Below are 23,500 nucleotides of genomic sequence, written 5' to 3'. Positions count from 1 at the left end.
ATTAGGGACACTCTGGTTCAAGGGGTTAATTGCTTTTTAGCTCATTGGATATTGTTCCCACATTAGTGGTCAAATGGTATTTCATGAGCTCTTTGACTTTATGTGGTGCCTCTGTGAGCCTGATGGGTGGGGACATATGTTGTACATTGTTCTGGTTAAACTTTGTATAATTAGATGAGGGCAGAGAGCAACAGCTGACCAAATAAACTGTTTTAATTAATTGCCAAGTTTCACAATTATCTTATTATGGAGGCCTAGGTTGTACATTTCTCCTCTACAGTATAATTTACCAATTTACTGTACAAAAGTTATTAAAATAAACTTAATCTATTCCAGATTATCTTGCTAGTAGAGTACAGATGGTTGATCAATTTCTTCAAAGCAGATTTTTTAATTGCTGGTTTCAAGCACTTTAAACTAAAATAAAAGACAGGAGAGGTAGTCAAATCATACGTTTCTTTTTTTGTTTAATTTCCCAATTGGAAACAGTGACAATACATATGATTAACTGCTCAAACATGCAAGCTAACTACACAAGGACTTATTTTTTTCCTCCTATATAACAAAAAATAAAATAAAATGTTTATGTAAAAGACAAATGAAGGTTCCAAAACACACAAACACACACATGGACCTTCCCATTATGAATAACACAAAACAAATATATGACCCTGTTTGTGAATAAGAAAAATGCAGCAACACATGCTCTGGGGCTTTGCCACCTGCTCACAGCATACAATAAAACAAATATAAAACATAAAATAAACAGTTATGTAATACTTTTTCAGGTCTGCGTAGAAGTGGTGTGTGGTGGCTGTACACATGCACTCACATGAAGAAACCAACGACTGGTTAGAACCAACTATCTCCCCGAAATTTGCCTCCTCCACCTCCACCTCCACCATCTCTCCTTCCCCCTCCTCCTCCTCCACCTCCATCTCTCCTTCCCCCTCCACCAAATCTGTTGTTGTTGTTCATCTCCTTCTCTTTCAAGTGTTTGTCAAATCTCTCCGCCATAAGCACAAGCTCATGGGGGACGTCCTGGAAAAGGAATTGCATACCATTAGGACTGGGAGAGAATGTGTGTGTCTGTAGGTGTTCAAGGTTTCTTTATCATTACATCTTGTTCACGGGTACCTAAGAGTCAAATCGTTTGGTTCTAGTTTCCTCAAGACATTGTAGCAGCAATAATATAAATAATATAATGAAATATCAAAGAAATTTGTGCATTCCAACCTGTCCAGCTCGCTCCAGGATGGAGATCAGCTCAGATGCCATCCTCCAGTCTCCTCTGGTCACCAAGGTAACGGAGGCTCCCGAACGTCTACAAGAACACAATTTCACAGATTGAAAAATGAATGCACTGACAAACAATGGTAGGCAAGACAAGCAGGTATGTGGTCTCACAGGCACTGGTTTAAATCCCTGGCAGGCTAAGAAAATCTGGATGGGCAACACTCTCCAGAGCCGCCACTACTGCCCTGGAGCAAGGCATTTGAGCCCAACTCCCATAGTGATTGGTGGTCAACAGCAGACACTGTGGCCTTACTGGGAAAATTCTGAGTAATGGTGCGAATGTGGAGCATGCACACACACAATGCTCCATCTCTCACCCTGCACGGCCTGTGCGTCCAACACGGTGGACGTACTCCTCGATGTTTCGTGGGAAGTCGTAATTGAAGACGTGAGTGATGTCATGAACATCCAGCCCTCGGGATGCCAGGTCTGTTGCCACCAGGATACGGACACGACCTTAAACGTTCATTGCACACAGAACACACATCTATGTAAACCTCATAACTGTTCATTTGCAAAGCCACGATGCTTGGTTATTGCTTGGCCACAAGTGCAAACACTAGGATAAATATTTGAGGGAAATATTATATTGTCAGTGTCTACACAATAATTATCCTATCCCGCTTCTTTTTATTATATAAAATAGCAGAGACAAGAAATTAAACAGATCAGCGATTTTGTGCTCATTGCCGAGCTTGAATTGATGTGTCAAGTCTCAAATCTGGTAATTTTCAAGTGAATGTCATGTCTTCCTGCTGCATACTTTCTTTGAAGTCTTTCAGTGCCTCCTCGCGGTCACACTGTTCCCTGTCGCCATGGAGACTCTGTACCGCCAGACCACGCAGGCACATGTCACTGGAGAGGTCATCACACCTAAGAACACACAGACACACAGAAATCTATCTTTGCCAGAAGACAAAAAAGTCAGGCGCTCGGGTGGGGCAGTGGTAAAGTGCCAGCCCACCAACGTGAAGGTTGTGGGTTCGAATCCACTGTAGTGCATCCGGCTTTGTCGAACGTCTACACACTAACACAATTAGAGGGAAGTCGGGCGGGAAGGGTGATAATCGTCACTGCACGTACTCCTACGTGCAGTGTGTCGGCAACTGTCAGCGGAGAGTGTTGGGCGTGCACAACAAGGATAACATTGACCTGCCTAGTAGTTTGTAGGATTAGCTGCAGACAGACAGGGCTGAATGCAATATCTCTGACTGGTGAAGAGAATTAAGTCGGTGCTCGGCCGACGGCCGTCACCTGTATTCGGCCAAGAATACGTTTCAAGTCCCTGCATGTTGATTTGCTTTGACTAAGGTTTAAGATAATTAGCGTACAGTAGTAGAAGGGATGTGGGATGGTTGCATTTTCTACATGTGGTTGCATTTTCTACATGGAAAACAGGTTGTGCAAAATGAGGAGAGGAGTCACATCAACTCTATATAGTATACCCATCTGCAAAGTGCGGGCACAGCAGTGTGTCACAGCACACCACTTGAGAAGCTGTGTAATAGAGAGAATCGGCTTGTATTACCAATCTAATAGCAAAGACACTATAGACTGCCACGTAGCTAACACTTCAAATAAAGGGATTCTAGGCAAGAGATCAAATAAAGAAAAAAAACGTGTCAAGTCACTAATGCAGCATCAGTGTTAGGTGGGGCATCAGCATCGAACCTGTCTCCACAGTAGGAACTTTACCCCTGCGCCACCCGGATGCCCCACATAACATTTTGAATTTAAAGTAATAGCTAGCATGGAATACACATCACATAGTATGACGTGTATTAATACTGTTCATTATCAAGGGACACACCACCTTCAACACACAGACCCCCCCCCCCCACACACAGTTTATGTAGATTCTGTTAACTTTGTTTGAGAATGCGTTAGGAGACTTTGCCCCCCTCAACATACAACTGAGGTTAATAAATAAATCAAGGCGGAGAGGAGGAAGGACTAAAAAGCTGCACTTAAACAATTATTAGCCCCTCTTTCTGCTGAGACCACTGCTTAATATTTGATGAATGTCTTCCTCTTCCCTGGTCATTCTCAACCGCTGCCTCCCCCCTTTGGGTCTCCTGTCAACAAGGTCAGTCAGAAAAAGAGGACTGGTTTTCCCAAACATAACACCTTTACATTTACTTAGGACTGTCCTTCCTAACATACTGTACACACACATTTAATATTTAACCACTTAACCACTGAAGCCCTACTTTGTTGACCGCAGGGCTCTATCCTTGGCCCTTTCCTTTTTTCACTCTACACAAAATCTCTGAATGTTAGCATATCGGCAAATATTTATACCGGTATTATGACATGCCTAGAATAGTGATGCCAGGGTTCAGATGTGACATGCTGTGAGCTTGTACTGTAGATCTGCTATTTTCACAATTCTTAAAATTGTAAAACTTTTATTGCCTATAATGACATGTACGGTAGATCTGCTATTTTCTGTTTCCACCTATAATGACTTTCCCAAAATAGGGACAAACGGTTTAAATTGAATTGATCCAAAGCACCCAGTTGATCCTTGTGATTGCATCAGAAATCCCCAAAGAGGAATTATTGAATGTTTAGGATGCTGGTTGAAAGCCAGGATGGTTAGGAATCCTAATCCTAATTTATCTTGGTCTGGCAAGTATGAGAGCAGATGTTGGGATGATTTTTTTAAAAGGTTTTTGTTTTAGCTAACTTTCCCAAAAGCATGGGATCTTATACTCCTAAACATGGCAAATATGTCTGATTATGTATCATGCATGTGCAGGCCCAGTGTACATGGATGGTCATGTGATATGTGTTTTCAGGCGAGTATAGATGGAGATTATTCCTGAAAGGTGCTAAACCTGAAGATGGGTTTCATTTTAAAGAACCTTTTCACAAAGAAAACATCTGGAATAGCTTAAAATGCAATGCCAGAGTTTTCACAACAAACAGGGTCAACAGTGTTTTGAAAGGTCTTTGTTTTAGGACTTCAGAAATGCTGGACTACTAAGGATTCTACCTGCAAACATAGCAAAATGTTTTAAGACAAAAATGTGTAGATGTCGCAAGCTAGAGAGTGGACTGGAGGACAATTTAAACACAAGAAGATGCAAGATATGCCTGCATGACTTAGTATTCCCCACTGCTAACTCGACCTCCATTGGTCCTTGGGAGAGCATAGACAACCATGTATCTCCTCCGATAAGTGCAGTGGTGTGTTCTAGATTTTTTCAGAGGCTTAGGGCAAACGATAATCATTCCCTGCACGACATGCGCGTGGTCGTGGTCATACGCTCGTGCGTGCGTGCATGGTCAATGGATGAAATGCACACACACACACACACACACTTCAGCTGACTCCCACACTCAGACTTGTGGCCAACAGGCTGATATATTTGGCTCTGTTAAGACCAACACAGTAATATCAAATCCCTCGACCGGGTGAAGTGGTTTTAGCTCATAGCCAATAATACTAAATGATCCTAATCAATATGCATTTAAAGGTCTTGCCACCCATTTCCTAACAGATGTACTACTAATTATCTCCTGCTGTAGGCCTAGTTCACCAAAAGGTTTGAGAACCACGCACTGTTCTAAACCAGGCCTATACTCAACATGATCCCTTGCTCCTACCCCACACACACACACACACAGCTATCTAAGGTTGCATCTCTGTTCTGCCACTGGCCACATTATATTCCCTTAACCTAGCTTTACTCCATCTCAGGATGTCAGCTATTGATTCATACTGGCAACATTTTAGCGGTGATGGCTGCTTATAATGGCAGTACCAAATAGAAGACAACAAACAGGAGATCGGGTTTCAGGCGAACAGGCTCGCATAGCAACAGGAAGAGAAATGACAGCTCCTGCTACATCATCACAGCAATGCATGACTACAGTCACCTTAAGGGTGATACCACACAGACGGGTGGATAGACAGATGAGGACAAATGTATACTATCATCGCTGTTTGAAAAGGTTTGCCTATAACGACATTTCATAACGACAAATTCCAGGTTGAAAGTGGTTAAGTATGTCTGTGGGTTTTATATTTAACCTATGAAAACACCTTGAGACTAAATAAAAACTACATTGGATCCATTGGAACACTTTTTTCCATTTCCTGAAAAGTAACCGTTTTAGACACACTGTACATGGATTTTTGCCCGGCAGTGATGTATGTATGTAGACGTATTTATGTATGTGTACTGTACATAATGTACTTTATATGGATGGATGGGTGGATGGATAATGCATGTATCAGGTTGTACCATCAGGTTATATTGTTGTACTGTCAGCATTCCCTATGTTAAGTTTAAGTAGACATTAAAAGTCTTTCTGAATATTGATCTTGGATTGCTATCTGTAGCAAACGCCATGCATTACAACAAATGTCCTTGTGTTGTGGCGGTTACATCATATTTTATTCAAATCCAGGCCAAAGCCTATTGATATTAGGAAACATCAATGCAATCACATTCTTAAATGTTCTGCACAATTTATATTTTAGTTTAAAACCCATTTAGACCTGGAACACCTATATGTTATTACACCTTTCAAGCCAGGAACACCTCTGTGTCACATTAGCTGTTGATATATATATATAGCAACATAATGTGTGAATTTTTGGAACAAATTTTTTTTAATTTTCCAGAAAACTTCAGTTTTTAGAATCGGCCTCAGGTCTAAATGAGATTCCAATGGCCTATAATATACTAGCTTTGCCAGTTTACCGAGGTCTCAATGAGTGAAGTTAGTCTGATAAAATGACTATAGTTAATGTAATCAGGCCATATAAGTGCACTTCTTCTTGTCTCCATTCGATTTGGCTTGCATAAAAGAGTTCCCTGAGTCACACTTGTGACTGTCGTGAAATGTTGTGACAGTTTGTCTGGACTAAGTAAGTAGGGAGCCACCCAGTTCCTGTCCTAGGGCTGATGGTAACACTTGTAATGTCACATAAACACAGCATTTTATATTTGGGAGATTTCTGTATGCAAAAAAAACAACTGAATAGGGTTTTTCTAAAAACGTACTTACAGTAATTGCATGAAATTATGCAGGTTTACAAGTCAATGTCAAAGTGTTTGCAGTGTAATTGTTTGTTTGTAGTCGGTTTTTCGGGCACCTCACAGCAAAGTACAATCCAATTCAAATGCCACACCTCCCTTAGGTGACATTTTGTCAACCATGTCAAAATGATTTACTAGCCAGTTACCACATTAAAGTACATAAGTAACACATTATGTAAGCATATTACTTTCATGAGTAATGAAGTAATATAACGCAATTATTTTATAAACTGGGTAAAATTATTACAGTAACTATGTCAATTAACATGTTACATTCAGAAACTCTGTTATCTATTGTTTATTAAGCTGCCAACAGCCACAATAATGACAATGCATTTTGGTACCATTTGTACAGGGTGCCGCAGATTTGGTTGTGTTTCATCATAGAAATGTGTCTAATAGAATAGCATTTTAATAACAACAATAACATTATTGTGGTATTCTCTATTCTATTCTACCTACTCCATTTTGTATAATTTCTAGTCCATTTGTGCTTAATTTCGGGTTGTTTTGTTAAAGTAATGCACAGAGTAATATTGTAACCTAAAAGGTTTTTAAATTATTATTTAATTCTTGTTATTTATCTCCCCAAATTTTTGTCATTATACCATGTCTGTCCCATGTGTACCCATCCCTACTGTTTGGTCTGGGGAGTGTTTAGACAACCACATGTCTATTCCAAAACACATGGGGGGGGTGGGGGACACGCCATCACTCCTCCTGGTACCACCCTTGCTAAACAGGCAACAGGCACCCCGTCTAACCAGTAAGTCACTCGGTTGCACTCCGTTCCATTCGGTTTCACTCGAACAGTTCACACGGACACGGACGCGCACATGCGTGCGTTTCATTTACGTCCCGGATACCCGGATGTCAAAACATAAATCGTAGGGAAAATACGGATTTCAGAAAGAGGACTGTGTTTCAATGCAGGAAAACACCCCAGCATCATTATATAGTGGCTGATAGAGGGGAAAAATGCAAAATATATATATATAAATATGTTTTAAATGTAGGCTTAATGTTGCCTAGAATCCCTTGATTGATGATTTTTTTTGTATAGAGTCACGCTGCCATTTTCTACTCACATAACCTTTCTGCCAACAAAGATGAGGGCTTTGTCCTCTGGCTGCATGTTGCTGACGAAATCAAACACATAGGCCTTCTTCTCCTCCTCCTGGACAAACAGTATAGTCTGATGTACAGTGTTTACCGCCTGGGACACAGCAAGAGACAAGGAATGTATATTAAGTAAAATACAATACAGATTGGCATGACAACACAAGCTCATGTTTTGTTTGTATTATATCACACTGACTAAGGCTTAGGGTACGCCTAAACCGTTAACACTCTTTTACACTTTACACAGACAACATGGCACTTCTAAATTCACTGGATTTTTTTCAATAGTTAAAATTTATGCTCATGCACATTTCTTTCTCCATAGAATTACAGTAGACATTATTGATTGATTGATTGAATATTTTATTAGGCAAAAATTTTAAAACAGCACAGTTCCATTTAAAATACTTTGTCTAACAGGTCCGTTCATAAAAGTCCTTGCGGGCTCGTTTCCAATGAGGGCCTTGGTATTCAATTCATAGACATATGACATTCCACTCACTGCCAAGTCCAGCGTCCCCACGTACACCATCATGGGGTTCTTCAGGTATGATTTGGACAATCGTCTCACCCCGCTGGGCCAGGTGGCACTTGAACAGCCCAATAGTAGAGGATAGAAATTATGATATAATTAAAATATGAATTATTAATTTACGAACTATTTAAAGTAAACAAAAACAAACCTTACAGAAGTGTAATCTTATCCATAGAAGAGTGGTAGAGTTTAATGGAAAACTGTTAAAGATTGAGACAGGTTTACTATTATCAACAAATACAAAGTCACATGGCAAGAGACATTGTAAAGTCAAACTCATGTGGAAAATTCTGAAAGGCTAGAACTTGCAGTGTTTTTTGGGCGGTGAAACCGCCCCTATAAGTGAGATTTGGAAAAATGTACAAATATCTTGGGCAGTGAAACCGCCCCTAAAAGTGAGGTTTGGAAATTTGTACAATTATCCTGCGCTGTGATTGGCCAATCACAATCTATTCAGGACTGTGATTGGCCAGTGTCACATGACACATGTGCATAGCCCTATATAAGCAACCATAACTTGAAAAAAAAACATAAATTTGTTTTTTTCAAGTTATGGTTTTGTTTTGTACATGATTGATCGACTCCATTTAGTATTGTGATTAGCTAGCAAGACACCGCCCACTTCACACAGGGTGTGTTTTTTTCAGTTTAAAGGGGGATGGGATTTGTTGTGCCTGGCACCACTTGTTTTAATCTATGTATGACTTTCATTGTTCTGCCATGAACCCGTTTAATTAACCAAATTACATATGACTAGACTTTCACCTGGTCATGACAGTCTGTCTGTCTGGGCGGATGTCCAGCAGAATCTTCATGATCTGTGGTTCAAAACCCATGTCCAGCATACGATCTGCTTCATCCAGGACCTATTAGGTAAGAGTGGACAAAACATAACATTCACAAAAATTTGCTTAACACAAAAATGAGTTTTATTTTCTCCAAGCAAATATTTCCAGTGAGTTCTCAGACACAGGATTTATCAGAAGTGCATAGATGACAATCCAACAAGTCAGTTTGAATATATCCCAACCAGAAACCGTGGATTAACAGCAACATTAGCGCAGCACTGTCAGACGCTACCTAAAGCTCCAGGACGATAACAGATTATTTAACATCTCGCTTTCTATTGGGAGAAGGATGATGAAGATTGAGCTGGAGTGACCGAGGAAGACGCAGAGGAATTCGCGTGAATTCGCCAAAAGAAGAATCAGACTCTGCAAACTATGTGTAGCGGGGACAAAAAATATTTCTCTCACTTTTTTTACACTTAAAAAAAACACTGAGTTGATCCAAGTACGTTTCACATAAACACACACGCCCAACCCTTTTCTCCTCAGGCAGGTGTTTGCTGGGTAGCTCAATTATAGAAAGGAACAAATACTGTGTGGGCTTTAGGAGCGGCACTTCCCCTGTAGCACACAAAGGCAAAAGACAGGGCTGACCAAGTAAGTGATGGAGCGCAGGTTGATGAGGTCATTCATCTGCAGATCGTTAAGTCGTCCTGGCGTGGCGATCACAATGTCCACCCCTCTCTTCACACTGGCGATCTGGGCCCTCCGGTCTCCACCACCATAGATACACACACTGAAAGACAGGCGAAAGAAAATAGATAATAGGGCTGGGCGACATGAATAAAACATCACAATATTTTTGAACCAAAACCTCGATGAGGATTATCATTATATTGTGACAAGAATATCCTTATGTTTTTGAACATTTTTGATTAAATAAATAAAAATAAAATAGGGTTTAAGTAATTAAAACCAGAAAGGAATTTTGTATATCGTGATATAGCATTAAGTGTTCTGACAATCTTCTTTTCCTTTCGGCTGTTCCCTTCAGGGGTCGCCACAGCGAATCATCTGCCTCCATCTCACCCTGCCCCTCTGCCTCCTCTTTTTTCTCACACCAACTAAATTCATGTCCTCTTTCACTACATTCATACATCTCCTCTTTGGTCTTCCTCTAGGCCTTCTGCCTGGCAGTTCCAACCTCAGCATCATTCTACCGATATACTCACTATCCCTCTGTACTGTACATGTCCAAACCATCTCAGTCTAGCCTTTTTGGCTTTATCTCCAAAACATCTAACATGCTGTCCCCTCTGATGTTCCTGATCCTATCCATCCTTGTTACCTCCAGAGAAACTCAACATTGTAGTCTCTGCTACCTCCAGCTCTGCTTCCTGTCTTTTCCTCAGTGCAACAGTCTCTAAAATTCATGACGACATCTAGTCTCATATCACGATATTGGTATAATATTGATATATATTGCCTAGCCCAAGATTACAAAGAGAGATTAGAGAAAGACTGAATCAAAATGGAAGAGAGAGCAGGAAATGGTGCATGGCAGAGAGAGTAGGAGAGGTTAGTAATGCAGCAACCTACTGAAAATGTGGGTCAAGAGTCTCAGGAAGTGCCAGGATAATGACTCAATGAAGGAAAACGGTTTATTGTAGTGTTTGCATATAAACAGGATACAGGTTTATTGCCATGTTTGCATCTAATGTAGGAAACTGGTTTATTGCCGTGTTTGCATCTAATGTAAGAAACTGGTTTATTGTAGTGTTTGCTTATGCAGCTCTAATAAAAGCTCAATCCGGGCCACACCTGGTTTTGTAACCAAAATGTACATAGACGGTTAACAACCAAATACATATAACAAAAAATACGCAAATCTATTTCTAACAAAAAAAATGACAATAGACAAAAAAAAAATCAATAGATACGCCACTGGGATGTTACAATTAAGTATGCACAAGTGAAAAAGTAGTAAAGTAAAGCAGCAGGTAACTTAACATACCTCCTTTACTTTCCTTATCTTCATGGATGGATTAGATACATCAATGTATCACTATTATGAATAACTACTCAATACTTCAGAGACTGTGTGTGTGTGTGTGTGTGTGTGTGTGATGAAGCAGGTTTGCTGCTAGCCATCTTGTACCTCTTATAGCCCTTGAAGCTGTATATGTTACACTCAGCTTCAATCTGCAGGGCCAACTCTCTGGTTGGGGTCAACACCAACATACCAGGACCACCCCGCTCTGCCCTGGGCCTGCAGAAATGCACAGAGAGGTTTGAGTAGTGAGTACACATGCACTCACTGACCACACTTACTTTCCATGTTAGCTCACTTACAGATGGCAAGTTGCAGAGGTTGTCTAAACAAGAAAAGTCAGAAATGCCATTTGAAAATACTTCACTTTTGAGACCTTGGTGACAGTTTCCATTTCAACAAAACTTAAGCAATAAACAGCATCAAGTCCTGGACAAAAGCAGTAGTTTAAGGCAAGGATTCTCAAAAGGGGTCCAGGGGTTCACAGAAACTAATTGAAATTGTATTCGTCTTTTCCCCAAAAAAGAAACACTAGCTTAAGGGACAGCCTGAATAACTTTTCAAATAAAATTAACCACTTAAAACCTCTATACTTTAGCTTCTTATGTACTTTCCAAAAATAGCCAATTGTGATCAGCAATTTTTTGCCAATGTTACCCCCAGACAGTGGTGGAAAAAGTACTCAAATGCTTTACTTAAGTAAAAGTACCAATACTGCAATATAAAAATACTCTGTTACAAGCAAAAGTCCAGAATTCAAAATTTACTTGAGTAAAAGTACAAAAGTATTGGCATCAAAATGTACTTGAAGTACCAAAAGTAAAAGTACTAAAATGTTTGAAAATAGCAGATCTACAAGATCACAACGCGTCGCATCGCGACGCGTTGTGAACTTGTAGATCGGCTATTTTCAAATAGCCTATGTGTAAAATAGGGCTAAAGTGGTAAATGTATGTTTCATAATAATAATAATTTATATCTGAAAAGTAACTAGTAGCTTAAGTTTTCAAATAATTGTAGTGGATTAAAAGTACAATATTTGCCTCTGAGATGTAGTGGAGTAGAAGTAAAAGTATTGAACGTCGGAAATACTCCAGTAAAGTACAAATACCTCAAAATTGTACTTAAGTACAGTACTTAGGTAAATGTTACTTTACACCACTGCCCCCAGAATAGGGATGCTAGGGTTCAAGAGGTTAAGTCAACTGTGCAGCATAATGCCAGTGATGAACAGCAAAGGGGGACAGGTCGCAGACTCACAGAGCCTGTCCGTCCATGTGGATGAAGCCTGGCAGCAGGTAGGCCAGAGTCTTTCCTGTCCCTGTCTGGGCGATTCCAATCAGGTCCTCGCCACTGAGCAAAACCGGCCATGCCTGAGACTGGAGGGGAACAGATGCAAAACACACTCAGGCCATTATCTGATCAAGATGACAATGAAGAGGTCTTGTTGTTTCTTCTAGGCCTGCACAGTTCAGAGAGTAATTGTTCAAGGTTGACAATAGTCTGAAATCTAGTTTTCACTGTACAAATATCTGAAGATTTATCACTAATAATTCTGTATTTAATCCTTTTGAGGACCAAGACATACTTGGCTCAAAATAACAATAAAAATATATTTATTGGCCGATATGATGTAAGTGTGACTCCAGTCAATGGGTACAAATGGTAAACTACACCCAGGGTAGGAATTAATCAATTGGCTTTGTGCCGAGGTGTTTCCTGGGCACTGTGCCCAAACAAAACGTATGACAACGGTGCCCTTATGCAATAGGACACCACCAGATGCTGCTCTGTTCTACCAGTTCAAAAAATTTGGTTAACTTTCTTTTTCCTACAATGGGTAGGCTACTTCCCACCAAGCAATCTGATGGTGCTGCTGAACAGGTTCATGAAACATGAATAGTGCAGTGGGGGAAACACTGGACTTTGAAATACCAAAGCCAGTGTCAGTTGAGATGACGCAATTGAAACATTGGACTTTACCAATCATACATCAAGTAGTCACTGGAAGACTTCCTCAAAGATTTGTAATTTTCTGGCATTCTGTGGTTTGGTTTTACTTAGAATAATGTTATTTCTGTTTCTACAGAACCCTATGAGTCATTGTGAAGAAAAGAAACATGCTGCCACATACAGGTCAGCATTTTTCATCAAAGCTAGCATTAACCAAGACACCGAATTGTGCCAACTCTAGGCTATTTCCCATATAAACCCAATCTGGGAACCCATAGCCAACTGAATAGGAAAAACAGCGACCTCTGCTGTTTGTAACGCAGAGCAGAATCTGTTCTTGAGAGATTAATATAAACCTGACTTGCCATTTATCTCTCAGTATTGTTCTGACAGTCAAATCAGTCAGTCTGTCAGATGTGGTCAGAGGTGGTCATCCACTAACTTTCAGTCACTTACTCAATGAGCCTGCCAACTAATTAGCCATTCAAACATAATCAGTCAACAAGAGTGTGACACCAACTAAGGCCCACCCTGGCCTACCTGGATGGGGGTAGGCTTGGTGAAGCCGACTCTCACAATGTTCTCCATGATCTCTGCATAGTGTTCAAAGGCTTCCAGGAAGGTGCGACATGGGTTGGGAATAGTGCGCTTCTTCCCCTCTTCTTTAAGATCATCCACAATGATATTATTAGCCTCCTTCCTGTGGTCAGAAACACACACATTAACCCACAAAGAGGTTAGATTTTTTGCATTTTCAGGTTTTGCATTGCGCTCTTCCGCTGGAGAAATGGTGAACTCCAAAGCCGCAGTCATGTGCCACAGAAAACTGGCAGCGGTTGGTGGCATTTTGTACAAGTTTGACACAATTCAATGTCCAACAAGCAAAAGAGAGCACAATAGCGGCTCCAACATTAAATATCGATTGATGGAGGCAACAAATCAAATCTTTTCATGACCAAATATACACATTCCAGAGCACTGTCTTAGTTTGGTCTCTAATAAAAGCATGGCAACTTTCTGTCCAGTTACTTGATGGGCTATTTGAACGAATGAAACACCTACCCATCATTGGCTGTGGGATAATAGAGAAGCATACGTTTCCATGTTGAAGTTTGTTGGGAAAACGGAACAAGGAAATGGGATACGAGGACTGCAGCAGGAGTTAGTTTTCAATAAGGGGGAGTAACTCCAGTTACATTGACCAGTGTCAAGCAAAAAAACATTTTTAACAAGAGATTTTAAAATATATACTAATTTATAATGAGGTAAATGTTATATTGTCCAGCTCTACAACACAAACTACTGCCCACCAGAGTATGTACATTGTCCATTTGCACTAGGTGTGTATTCCGTTTTTTCTTGGTGCCATGTATCAAAGTGCACTGTGAAATGTGCAACAATGACACCAAGAGCAAATCCTTTTGTCATTTGCCTAAAGTGAGTGGGACCTAGGAAAGGGTCAATTAAAGGGAATGCTGAAATGTTTTATTTTAGAATATATAGGCTGAGAGGATATTGATAAAGGGTGCCACCTGCTGGCCAGATGCTGTAATGGGAAAACAAATGTAGCACAAAACGATACCAAAGGCAAACATTATGTCAGAGTTACCTCCACTCTTTGACTTCCTCTGAAGTGAGACTGGATACGATCTCTGACTCAATGTAGAAATTCTTCTTCAGGGGTGGAAGGTCTACAGTAAAACAGGTTCACAATAATTACAAAGTTGGGTGCATAATTCCAAGCCTATTTGTAAGCCTGAATCTGTCAACACAATCCTGCGTGTCTGCACGCATGGGGGCTCCATCTTTGCAACCAGCTATTCCAATATCATCCATATGTAGTGTGCCAATTATTTTATGGGAACACCTTTTCACGTCATTCAGAGGTAGTCCAAAGGGAGCTGGAGCACAGGCAGATAATATGTGAATGTGTTTTAACATTCTGTTGACTTAATACTTGAAATAAGGCAGGTGCACTGAGAGAAGCAGGCTTGAGCCTCTTGAGTTGTGCCCGAGCGTAGGGCTTTCACGATTACATATTTATGTTGACGATTAATTGTCAACACAAATAATTGCGATTAACGTGTTTTTGACCATATGAATAAAAACGTCTAAAGAACAAAGGGATTCTACTGTTGCACCTCAGCCTTAAACGGCCAGTCCGGTGCGTCACAAGTTTTTGCATTTTTTTCCATAAATCAGTGCTATTGAACACCCTTTACGTCTGTGTTGGTAAAAAAATTGAACCAATGAGAAGTATTGAAAAGAGCTTCTGACAAAACCAGCCAACTCCATTGGATCCTCAAACTTTCTGCTAAACCAGCTACCTCCACCAAAGGGGGGTGGAGTTAGCTGGTTTTGCTGACTCCAGGCTCCACCCCTTTTGACCTCCAACCTCATTGTGAGCTTGGAGGTCCATTCAGCTGTTCTAATCAATGATGGACAAAAGCTCCCAACTCCACTTTTTGTTTTTTTAATTTTGGACATTTTGGAGTTAGCTGGTTTCTGCGTGACAGCAGAGATATACAAATAAATAACCGATATATTTAATAGTTTTTTACAAAAAAATATAAGAATGGCAGAAATAGCTTATCTACAAGCTTACGATGCATCATGCGTTGTAAGCTTGTAGATATGCCATTTCTGCTATTTTTGGAAAATGTAAGAACATTTTTCAACAACGATTGAGCTAGGTGCTGTCCCAGTTTCACACCGATAAGGTGGGAATCAGACTCTATTCAGACATTGCACATAGTGCTTTCTTTATTGAGTCAACAACGTCCACATCTAGACATTTTGATTTTAAACGTATTTCTGCTTCAGATCACAATAGGCCCAATATTGGCTGTGTTGAAGCATCATTTAATTGTGTATGCTGTGCTATTGGATCCATTTTAGCAGTATGGTTAAATCCACAAATGTTTGAGAGGAACATTTAAAAATTTGCTGACGAGGTACTTCACCATCTCTCGATTTAGCACAAGACTGCATTGCAGCAACAAAAATGCTGTCCTGACAACACTTTGAGTGACAACACTTTGAATTTTAAAAACAACAATATAGAACACTGTATAGAGCAGGGGTTTTCAACCGGTGGTCCGGACCACTGGTGGTCCGAGGAGGTATTGCAGGGGGTCACTGGCCATTCATAATAAAAAAAAATCATTTTTTTTAAAAACTTTTAATAACTTACAGGAGTTCTTACTGTATGGTGTGTGTGTGTGTGTGTGTGTGTGTGTGTGTGTGTGTGTGTGTGTGTGTGTGTGTGTGTGTGTGTGTGTGTGTGTGTGTGTGTGTGTGTGTGTGTGTGTTATGACATGTGAGCTTACCATAAGCACAGTAATCCTTAAAGATGGAGTGCCATGATATTTTTCAACCCTAAAACCTGATCATAAGGTATTATTATTGTGTAAGGATTTTTTTCAAAAAAACAAAAGTGTACAGTAAGTGTTAAAATGTTGTTTTTATGTAGACACACCCACCAGTTCATTAAGTATACCTGGTTTCACTTAGCACCACCCATCTAATCCAGTCCCTCCGCCTCCTCCTATAAGACCACCCACCTGTCCTAGTCCTTCCCCCTTATCACTAAAGGACTGCCCATGGTTCTGCCCATTTGTTTACAAAATGGCAGGAGGACAAATTGGACAAATACAGCTATATATGTTTGAACCTGAATCTGGTTCAGATGAAGATGAGGAAGAAGAAGAACTACTCCATAACCGGAAAGCCTCATCAACCCTTTGCTCAAATCCCAAATGCTCATGTGTGCAACATGAATAAATAAAAGGCTTAAAAGGACAACTTTGTTTTTTTACAACCAAGGTTTATATTTTAGCTTGTAATTAAAGTAAATTCTTTGATGGCCAGATGTGAGTTATTGGGGGCTAGAAGAGCTACTGTAAATAATAATAAAGAAAACGCCGGGTTATTGTGTAAAAAAAATACATATTTAGCCACCGGACAGAATGCCTCCGCCCACTGTAAAAAAGATCGCAAAAATTGCTAAAACTATAGAAAGCAGTAAATTAAAACATTTTAACACTCATCTTTTATTTACTTTAATTACATAAACCTTGGTTGTAAAAAAACTAAAGTTGTCCTTTCAACAGAACCATCAGTTGTCATACATTCTTACAGATGTGGTGATGTTCAATATCCTGTGATCCAAGTAGAACTTTATCTTACAATGACTATGGTATCCATTACATCAGTGACATTATTTATAGCATCACTGCACACATTTTACTATCATTACAATGCATTTGTATTCCTTCAACCTGACATTCCCATTTAAATGGGCTATGTATTCTTTCCATACATCCCCTTACTAGAAAATGGAAATATAAGCTACAGTATATTACAGTAGGCATATGCATATAAAACATCTAACTAGATGCTCTCATAATGTATTCAGAGCCATTTCCACCTTGATAATACACTTGTGTTTGCAGAGGCACAGATAATTCGTCTCTTTTTTATTATATAGACAAACAATCACGCTATGTATCTAATCCAACTGAACTAGCTCTAGCGACCCTAACGTTGGCTGAGACTGTATGACTCGAGTTGGTCCCGCCCGCGTCGGTATGTTCTGCCGATTTAATGTAAATGTTTTACCTTCTGAACATCGTATGAAAAATCTAAAGCTAGGCGCCGTAACCTACATATGTCCGTTGTTCCGACGGCGTAAAACAACGCATCGATGGGCTCAAACAATCGTTTAAAACCTTAGTTTGTTGGCAGCCTGCGTTGAATTAACATGGAGGCTCGTCCCTGATCTAACTGTACGCAATGTTAAACGGCGATGCGCGTTCACGACCAGCACTGTCTCTGCACGTTGAATTCAACGCAGAGTCGCAGACCGGCACAAAACCCCGGTTTAAAAGGTTGTTTCAACCCATCCATTAATTTCTTCACACCGTCGTAACAACAGACGACTGTAGGTTACCGCGACTACCGTTACATTTTCCATACGATGTTCAGAAGCGATCTTATTGACGCTGAACTAAATCCCACAACTAAACGGTGGGGGAGGTCACAGACACAAGGCTATGTCAAACCGATTCATGCTCCTAAATCATTTTATTGGGGCTGGCGGATGTTTTAATTTACCGGTAACGCTCCTGAGGTGCTGCTTTCTGTGTCTCCAGGATAAATCGTCGGAATATAACCTGGCTTCAGTACTTTCCTGTTTGCAAATCCCATATTGACTTGCACTAAGTTGGTGAAGCAGTCATCAACAAAATGGGAACTACACACCCGAAGCCTGGTAGAGGGGGCTGAGGGAATAATCCTGTCTTTATAAATGAAATTAAGCCATTGATCACGTTTGTCCGTGTCAATGGGCAAAGTGTGAAACGACTGTTTGATAGCTGTCACACAGAAGTTAGGTACAGAACAACCTGCCATGGTCACACACGTGTGTTTGAGGCAGCTCCGCCCACAAAAGGTTGTAGTATAAATGACAATGATAATGAGGGGAGGTGCGGTGGGTGGGTATGGGCATTGTTACGTCAGTATGTCGCCGTTTTTGGATTGGCACGTTTGACTCTCACGGTTTCAGCCTCCAGGAAAAAACTCCAAATAGTTAGAGAAGACATGAAACACCATAAAACCACCAGCGGGGGCCTTAATGAAGTTCTATCAACCTCATAGACACATGAAAAACAGAAAAAGTGCAAAAACATGGCACTATATTTTATTAGATATTATATTGATATTATAGCTATTTTCTCCAGCTCCCTGTGGTGCATGAACCCCCCACCACTATTGTGTGGGGTGGGTCTATGATGGACCCACCACGCACAATAGTGGTGGTCCCCAGGTTGCTCTTAGTCAGGATGGTGGTCCCTGGGTCAAAATCAGTTGAAAACCCCTGGTATAGAGTACTCCTATTTTGAGTTCAGATTTAAGTCGGTAATTGAACAAGACTGCAATGACATTGATTCAGGAAATAATCATACCATAAAACTACTGTAAGTCGGTAATTGAACAAGACCGCAATGACATCGATTCAGGAAATAATCATACCATAAAACTACTGTAGGCCTACTACCAGAGAAGATGGTTAATTAGAAGGTTTTCAAACACAGAGCTATATTTTTCGGTATGTACTACTGCAGGTTAAGAACCTTTGTGATTGAATCTCACACACCCTAATGAAAACCAGCAATTATGCATTACTAGTCCATACCCGGTCGATGCAGCCGTGGATGGATATGCGCACATGATCTTGCAACGCGGGAGGCAGTTCGTCCTGTAGCTCACGGGGCCATCCCACAGCTGGGCAGCCCTGTAACCATGGCGATGGTCTCGCCACCCTACCTACCTACCTACCTACCTACCTACCTACCTACCTACCTACCACTACAGAGCATTGGCAAATTATAGGAGGATATCAGCAGTGTTTTTTACAGTCAAATAATATGGTTTTGGTCAAAATAATTACACAAGCATACAGGCAGCAATCCAGATATACAGTCAAACATATCCTTCCCTGCTCAACCAATAAGAGTATCTTTGACACACACAGGACCACTGACATGTGCATGTAGGTCCATGTGCATCTTACGGATTGCAGCTTTAACAGTCACATTGGTAACTGCAGTGTCCTGCACCACTTGGAATAACACTTAGTTAAAGACACGTAGCTAGTTATTAACTACATGCCTTTGTTTCCTCACCTGCCCACTTCATCTCCTCATACTTCTCCCAGTTATCCCTCAGGTTGCCCCAGTCAATGGGCTCTTGGACCGGAGCACTATCAGCAGCCTTCAACTGATCAGTCGACCAGGCAGAGGAACTCCTGCCGCCGCCGCCTCCTCCTCCTCCTCCTCCTCCTCCTCTTCCTCCACTACTAAAGCCTCCACCTCTACCTGCACCTAGAGAAAGCAGGAACATATGCTGCAACAAGGGATGGGTATTCCTGGGAAATGGCTGTTCTTATCCAGATGGCTATGTTTACATGCACATAAATAATCATTCAGTACAGTCGATTATTTTATGCTCTGTTGCAAGTAAACGTTATTTCCCATTCACAATAAGCTCCTATGCCGTTAAGAAGGAAAAGAATAAGATGCATTTGTAGTAACCACCACCTTGATATTTCAAAAACTGCTAACAACTAAACAGTAAACATGGCCAACTGTTAAATTAATTTAGAAAGAATGTTTTGGCCGATATTGTCAAAAAGTGCAAACATCAATTCTAATCAATTTAGAAAAACTTGATGGGCAATGACATGCCCAAAATAGGGACGCCAGGTTCAAATTGGTAAAAGATCAGGACTCATCGGCTGCAATACTGCATAATTGCAGATACCTAGGTCATCAAAAAGTCAAATAATGGCTGATATAGGTATCAGTCTGGCTCTAATGACAACGACCCCTAGCTCTACAAAACCAGTGGGTCATGATGACCCTCATGACCATGTGAGAACAGACTAAACAACTTAGAAGTTTTCCATTTTACCACTGCCGAATCCTGAATTGTCAGAAACCAGGCTTTCGATCATCTCTTTGGCCTTCTGTTGGGCTTCAGTGGAACCGAAGAGGACCACCTCACCCTGATAGTCTCCTTTGTTAATCTACAAATAAACACCAGAGGATTAGAACCTAAACATGTTTGTTTTTTGGTAATGTCTAATTTCTCTCAACTGGTAACCTGAGTCTTGTCAAATTAGAATGATGAACCGATCAAGTCTTGTAAAACATTCCAGGCCAGATATTGTTAAAATGAACCAACTTGCCTTAATTCTTGCACCTGTGGCTTCTTCAAGTTCACGAATTTTGGCTCCCCCACGACCTGTTGAGTGTTAAGAGTTTAGCATTTGGTCGAATATTGTCAAAAACATAGTACGTACTCACTGGAAGCACATAGCTGTAGTAGTACTTGTACAGTTGCACAACATGAGGACAGGGTAGGCTACACGGTCACCACAGAAAAAAAACACTGAAACCGTCTTCACTTCACAATGGGCCTCTTTCGCCATCATTTGATTTAAGTACAAATCTGTGCTTTAACCCTGGCTGCAAATCAACATTCGGTGCTACAATGTGTTTACTTGAAGAGCATACTCAAAGCCTACAGAGTACCGACACTATTTTAACTGGTCAACGTTTTACTCCATGGAGGGCAGTGGTCATCAACATGTCCGTACACGGACAAATGTGTTCGTGGCAAAACTTGTCTATGTCCTTGGTCCATTTTTATTTTTAGCAGGGAAAGATCAAAAACAGATCTGTTCAGAAGGGTCTATTTGCTACAAAAGCAAAGGAGGGTAAACGTTTTCAACAAGTAACGTTTGTTGAAAAAGGTTTTCACCACTGAAAGTGTTTCAAAGTGTCCAAAAATAACAATATATAACAATAATAACACTCCACAATCATAATCCGTACAATGGTTTTGACTCATCTTTCTTTTTCCATTGTCCCATTGACATGCTTTACATCACAACTATGCAAGGTCTTGCAAGACTCTCATCATGATAGAAGATGTCTCATCAAGATGTCACTGTAATGGTATCAAAGCTCCTTACCAAACCAAAAAATAGTTTTGGTTTGGTAAGGTAGAACTGATCTCCTGACCTCTGAAAAGCCAGCAATCTATATAATAACCATATGACACGCACAACACACCTAAATGGCCCTTTGCTCATGTAACGTGCAATGGAAGCACTAATAACTGATATGACCCAATTATTGAAATCCCAAATATGGAATAGACAATAGACGTTCAACATGCCACATTTAATGCCCGTCTTAGCCAATAGCCACCTGGCAGTCTTAGTATTAAGGTTTTCTTCAGAATATGTAACCTCTTTAACACCTGGTAACGCCTTAAGTAATTAAATAAATAATTAGAACAATTTCTGAAATGTTTTGAAAATACCGGATCTGCAAGCTCTCCACATGATATGATGTAATGTGTATTGTGAGCTTGTAGATCGTTTTTTATTTATTTGTATGTATATTTCTTTGTGGCTCAGTGGTTAATGCGGAAATACTATCATATTAGGAGTTCAGTATGTATTTCTGGTAAAATTAGTGATCACTTATTTTCTGTCTGTGGCAAAAAATAAAATATTGATGAAAATGCCCATCACAAGCTAGCATGGTGATGATGACCCCTGATGGAGGGTCGTTGATGAGGACCTCAACCAGCACCAACATGACCGTGGTGTTCTCCATCCATGGGTGTTCTGTAGCTGTAGAATACAACTCTCGTAGACGTATTTATGATTCTGACGTTTTCAACCTACGAGAGTTGTAGGGTTCACCCCCCATGGACAAAGGGACTTTCAGCACTATACCCCTTAGACACTCCAAACATGTACAAATTGAAAATAAAAGGTGCTTACCCCCACGCCCCGAATGTTAACTCTCGCTACGGGGTAGTAGTTTAATGTAATAATCCATATCTTTCAATAAAGAAGTGTTTTAATGCCGTCTGTGGCCGAACGCCATTTTTTCACCCTCGTTTACTTCCTGTTTACATTGAGTGTAATTCCGGGTTTCACCAGGTGGGCGCGCCACTACCGCCGATTGGGAACTTCCGACATAATCGGCCACAGACGGCATTAAAACACTTCTTTATTGAAAGATATGGATTATTACATTAAACTACTACCCCGTAGCGAGAGTTAACATTTCAGGCGTGGGGGTAAGCACCTTTATTTTCAATTTGTGCATGTTTGGAGTGTCTACGGGGTATAGTGCTTAAAGTCCCTGTGTCCATGGGGGGTGAACCCTACAACTCTCAGATTGAAAACGTCAGAATCATAAATACGTCTACGAGAGTTGTATTCTACAGCTAGGTGTTCTGCATAGTCGTTGGGGCGCGCGTGGTATTACGCCAATTAATAATTGGCGCATGCACCTGGCCATTTTAGAATCATTCCGGTTCACTAACGAGCACAAGTATTTATTTTGTGGTCAAAAGCTTAACATTTCTACACACATTACCGAATGACGTCCAAATGCCCTTACTTGCCTCATGTTGAAGGTGAATTCTCCAACTAGGCTTTGTTTCTGTACAGCTCGGTTAGCATTAACATTTAGCCGTTCCACTTTAAGTGGATGCTTCAAAAAACACCTGCGTCACAACACTTTTGTGAGTTTGTAGATGTGCTACATAGTATATAAATTAAACCTTACCAATGACTCTCCCAACGGAGTCATTTTCCACAGTAAAAGTAACCGATGGGGTCGAGTCGGTCCCGTCGCCACGGGGGTCCCGGCCTCCACCTCCTCCTCTACCGCCTCCTCCTCCACCTCCTCTAAAGCCTCCTCCTCGGCCGCTTTCACCGTCCGAGCTCCGGGAGAAGAAGCGGCGGTCGGAAGCTCCGTCGTCGTCCCACTCCCGACGACCTCCTCCTGGGCGACCGTCGCTGCCGCTCCTCGGTGGCGGCGAAGCTCCTCCGAACCTGGGGACGTTTCTACCGAAACACACGTTCTCCTTCCCACCTCCTCCTCCTCCACCCCCACGGAAGCCAAACTTCTGGATGGCGGGGCCACCACCGCCCTTGTGTTCTTCTTCCCAGTCCTCCATCATTAAACACGCACCTGTTCGTCAGACCATGTGCTACCACTACCACCAACACGCGCCTAGACGACTGAACTGAAATTTGCGTAGGTCTGGCCAGTGACCAGTGTTGCCAAATCTTGCTAGAGAAATAAGCAACATCGCACCTAGAAAAACA

At 40.9% G+C, this 23,500-nt stretch overlaps 1 protein-coding gene across 1 annotated transcript; it reads right to left on the bottom strand.

Moving 5' to 3' along the window:
• Positions 1–852: 852 nt before the first annotated feature.
• ddx43 (DEAD (Asp-Glu-Ala-Asp) box polypeptide 43) lies at positions 853–23,349 on the bottom strand (the record flags this gene model as incomplete). The annotated part of the gene is made up of 15 exons (XM_080449631.1): positions 853–1,041; positions 1,237–1,324; positions 1,614–1,752; positions 2,060–2,169; positions 7,439–7,566; positions 7,975–8,062; positions 8,773–8,873; positions 9,450–9,591; positions 10,954–11,064; positions 12,106–12,224; positions 13,339–13,498; positions 14,408–14,489; positions 19,677–19,682; positions 20,272–20,386; positions 22,999–23,349. 15 exons carry the CDS (start codon positions 23,347–23,349, stop codon positions 853–855), a joined length of 1,929 nt encoding a protein of 642 aa, XP_080305757.1.
• Positions 23,350–23,500: the final 151 nt, after the last annotated feature.

The sequence above is a fragment of the Gymnoscopelus braueri genome, assembly GCF_963280865.1.
Source record: "Gymnoscopelus braueri genome assembly, chromosome: 14".
Taxonomy (NCBI): domain Eukaryota; kingdom Metazoa; phylum Chordata; class Actinopteri; order Myctophiformes; family Myctophidae; genus Gymnoscopelus; species Gymnoscopelus braueri.
This window is presented reverse-complemented; position numbering and strand designations above follow the sequence as displayed.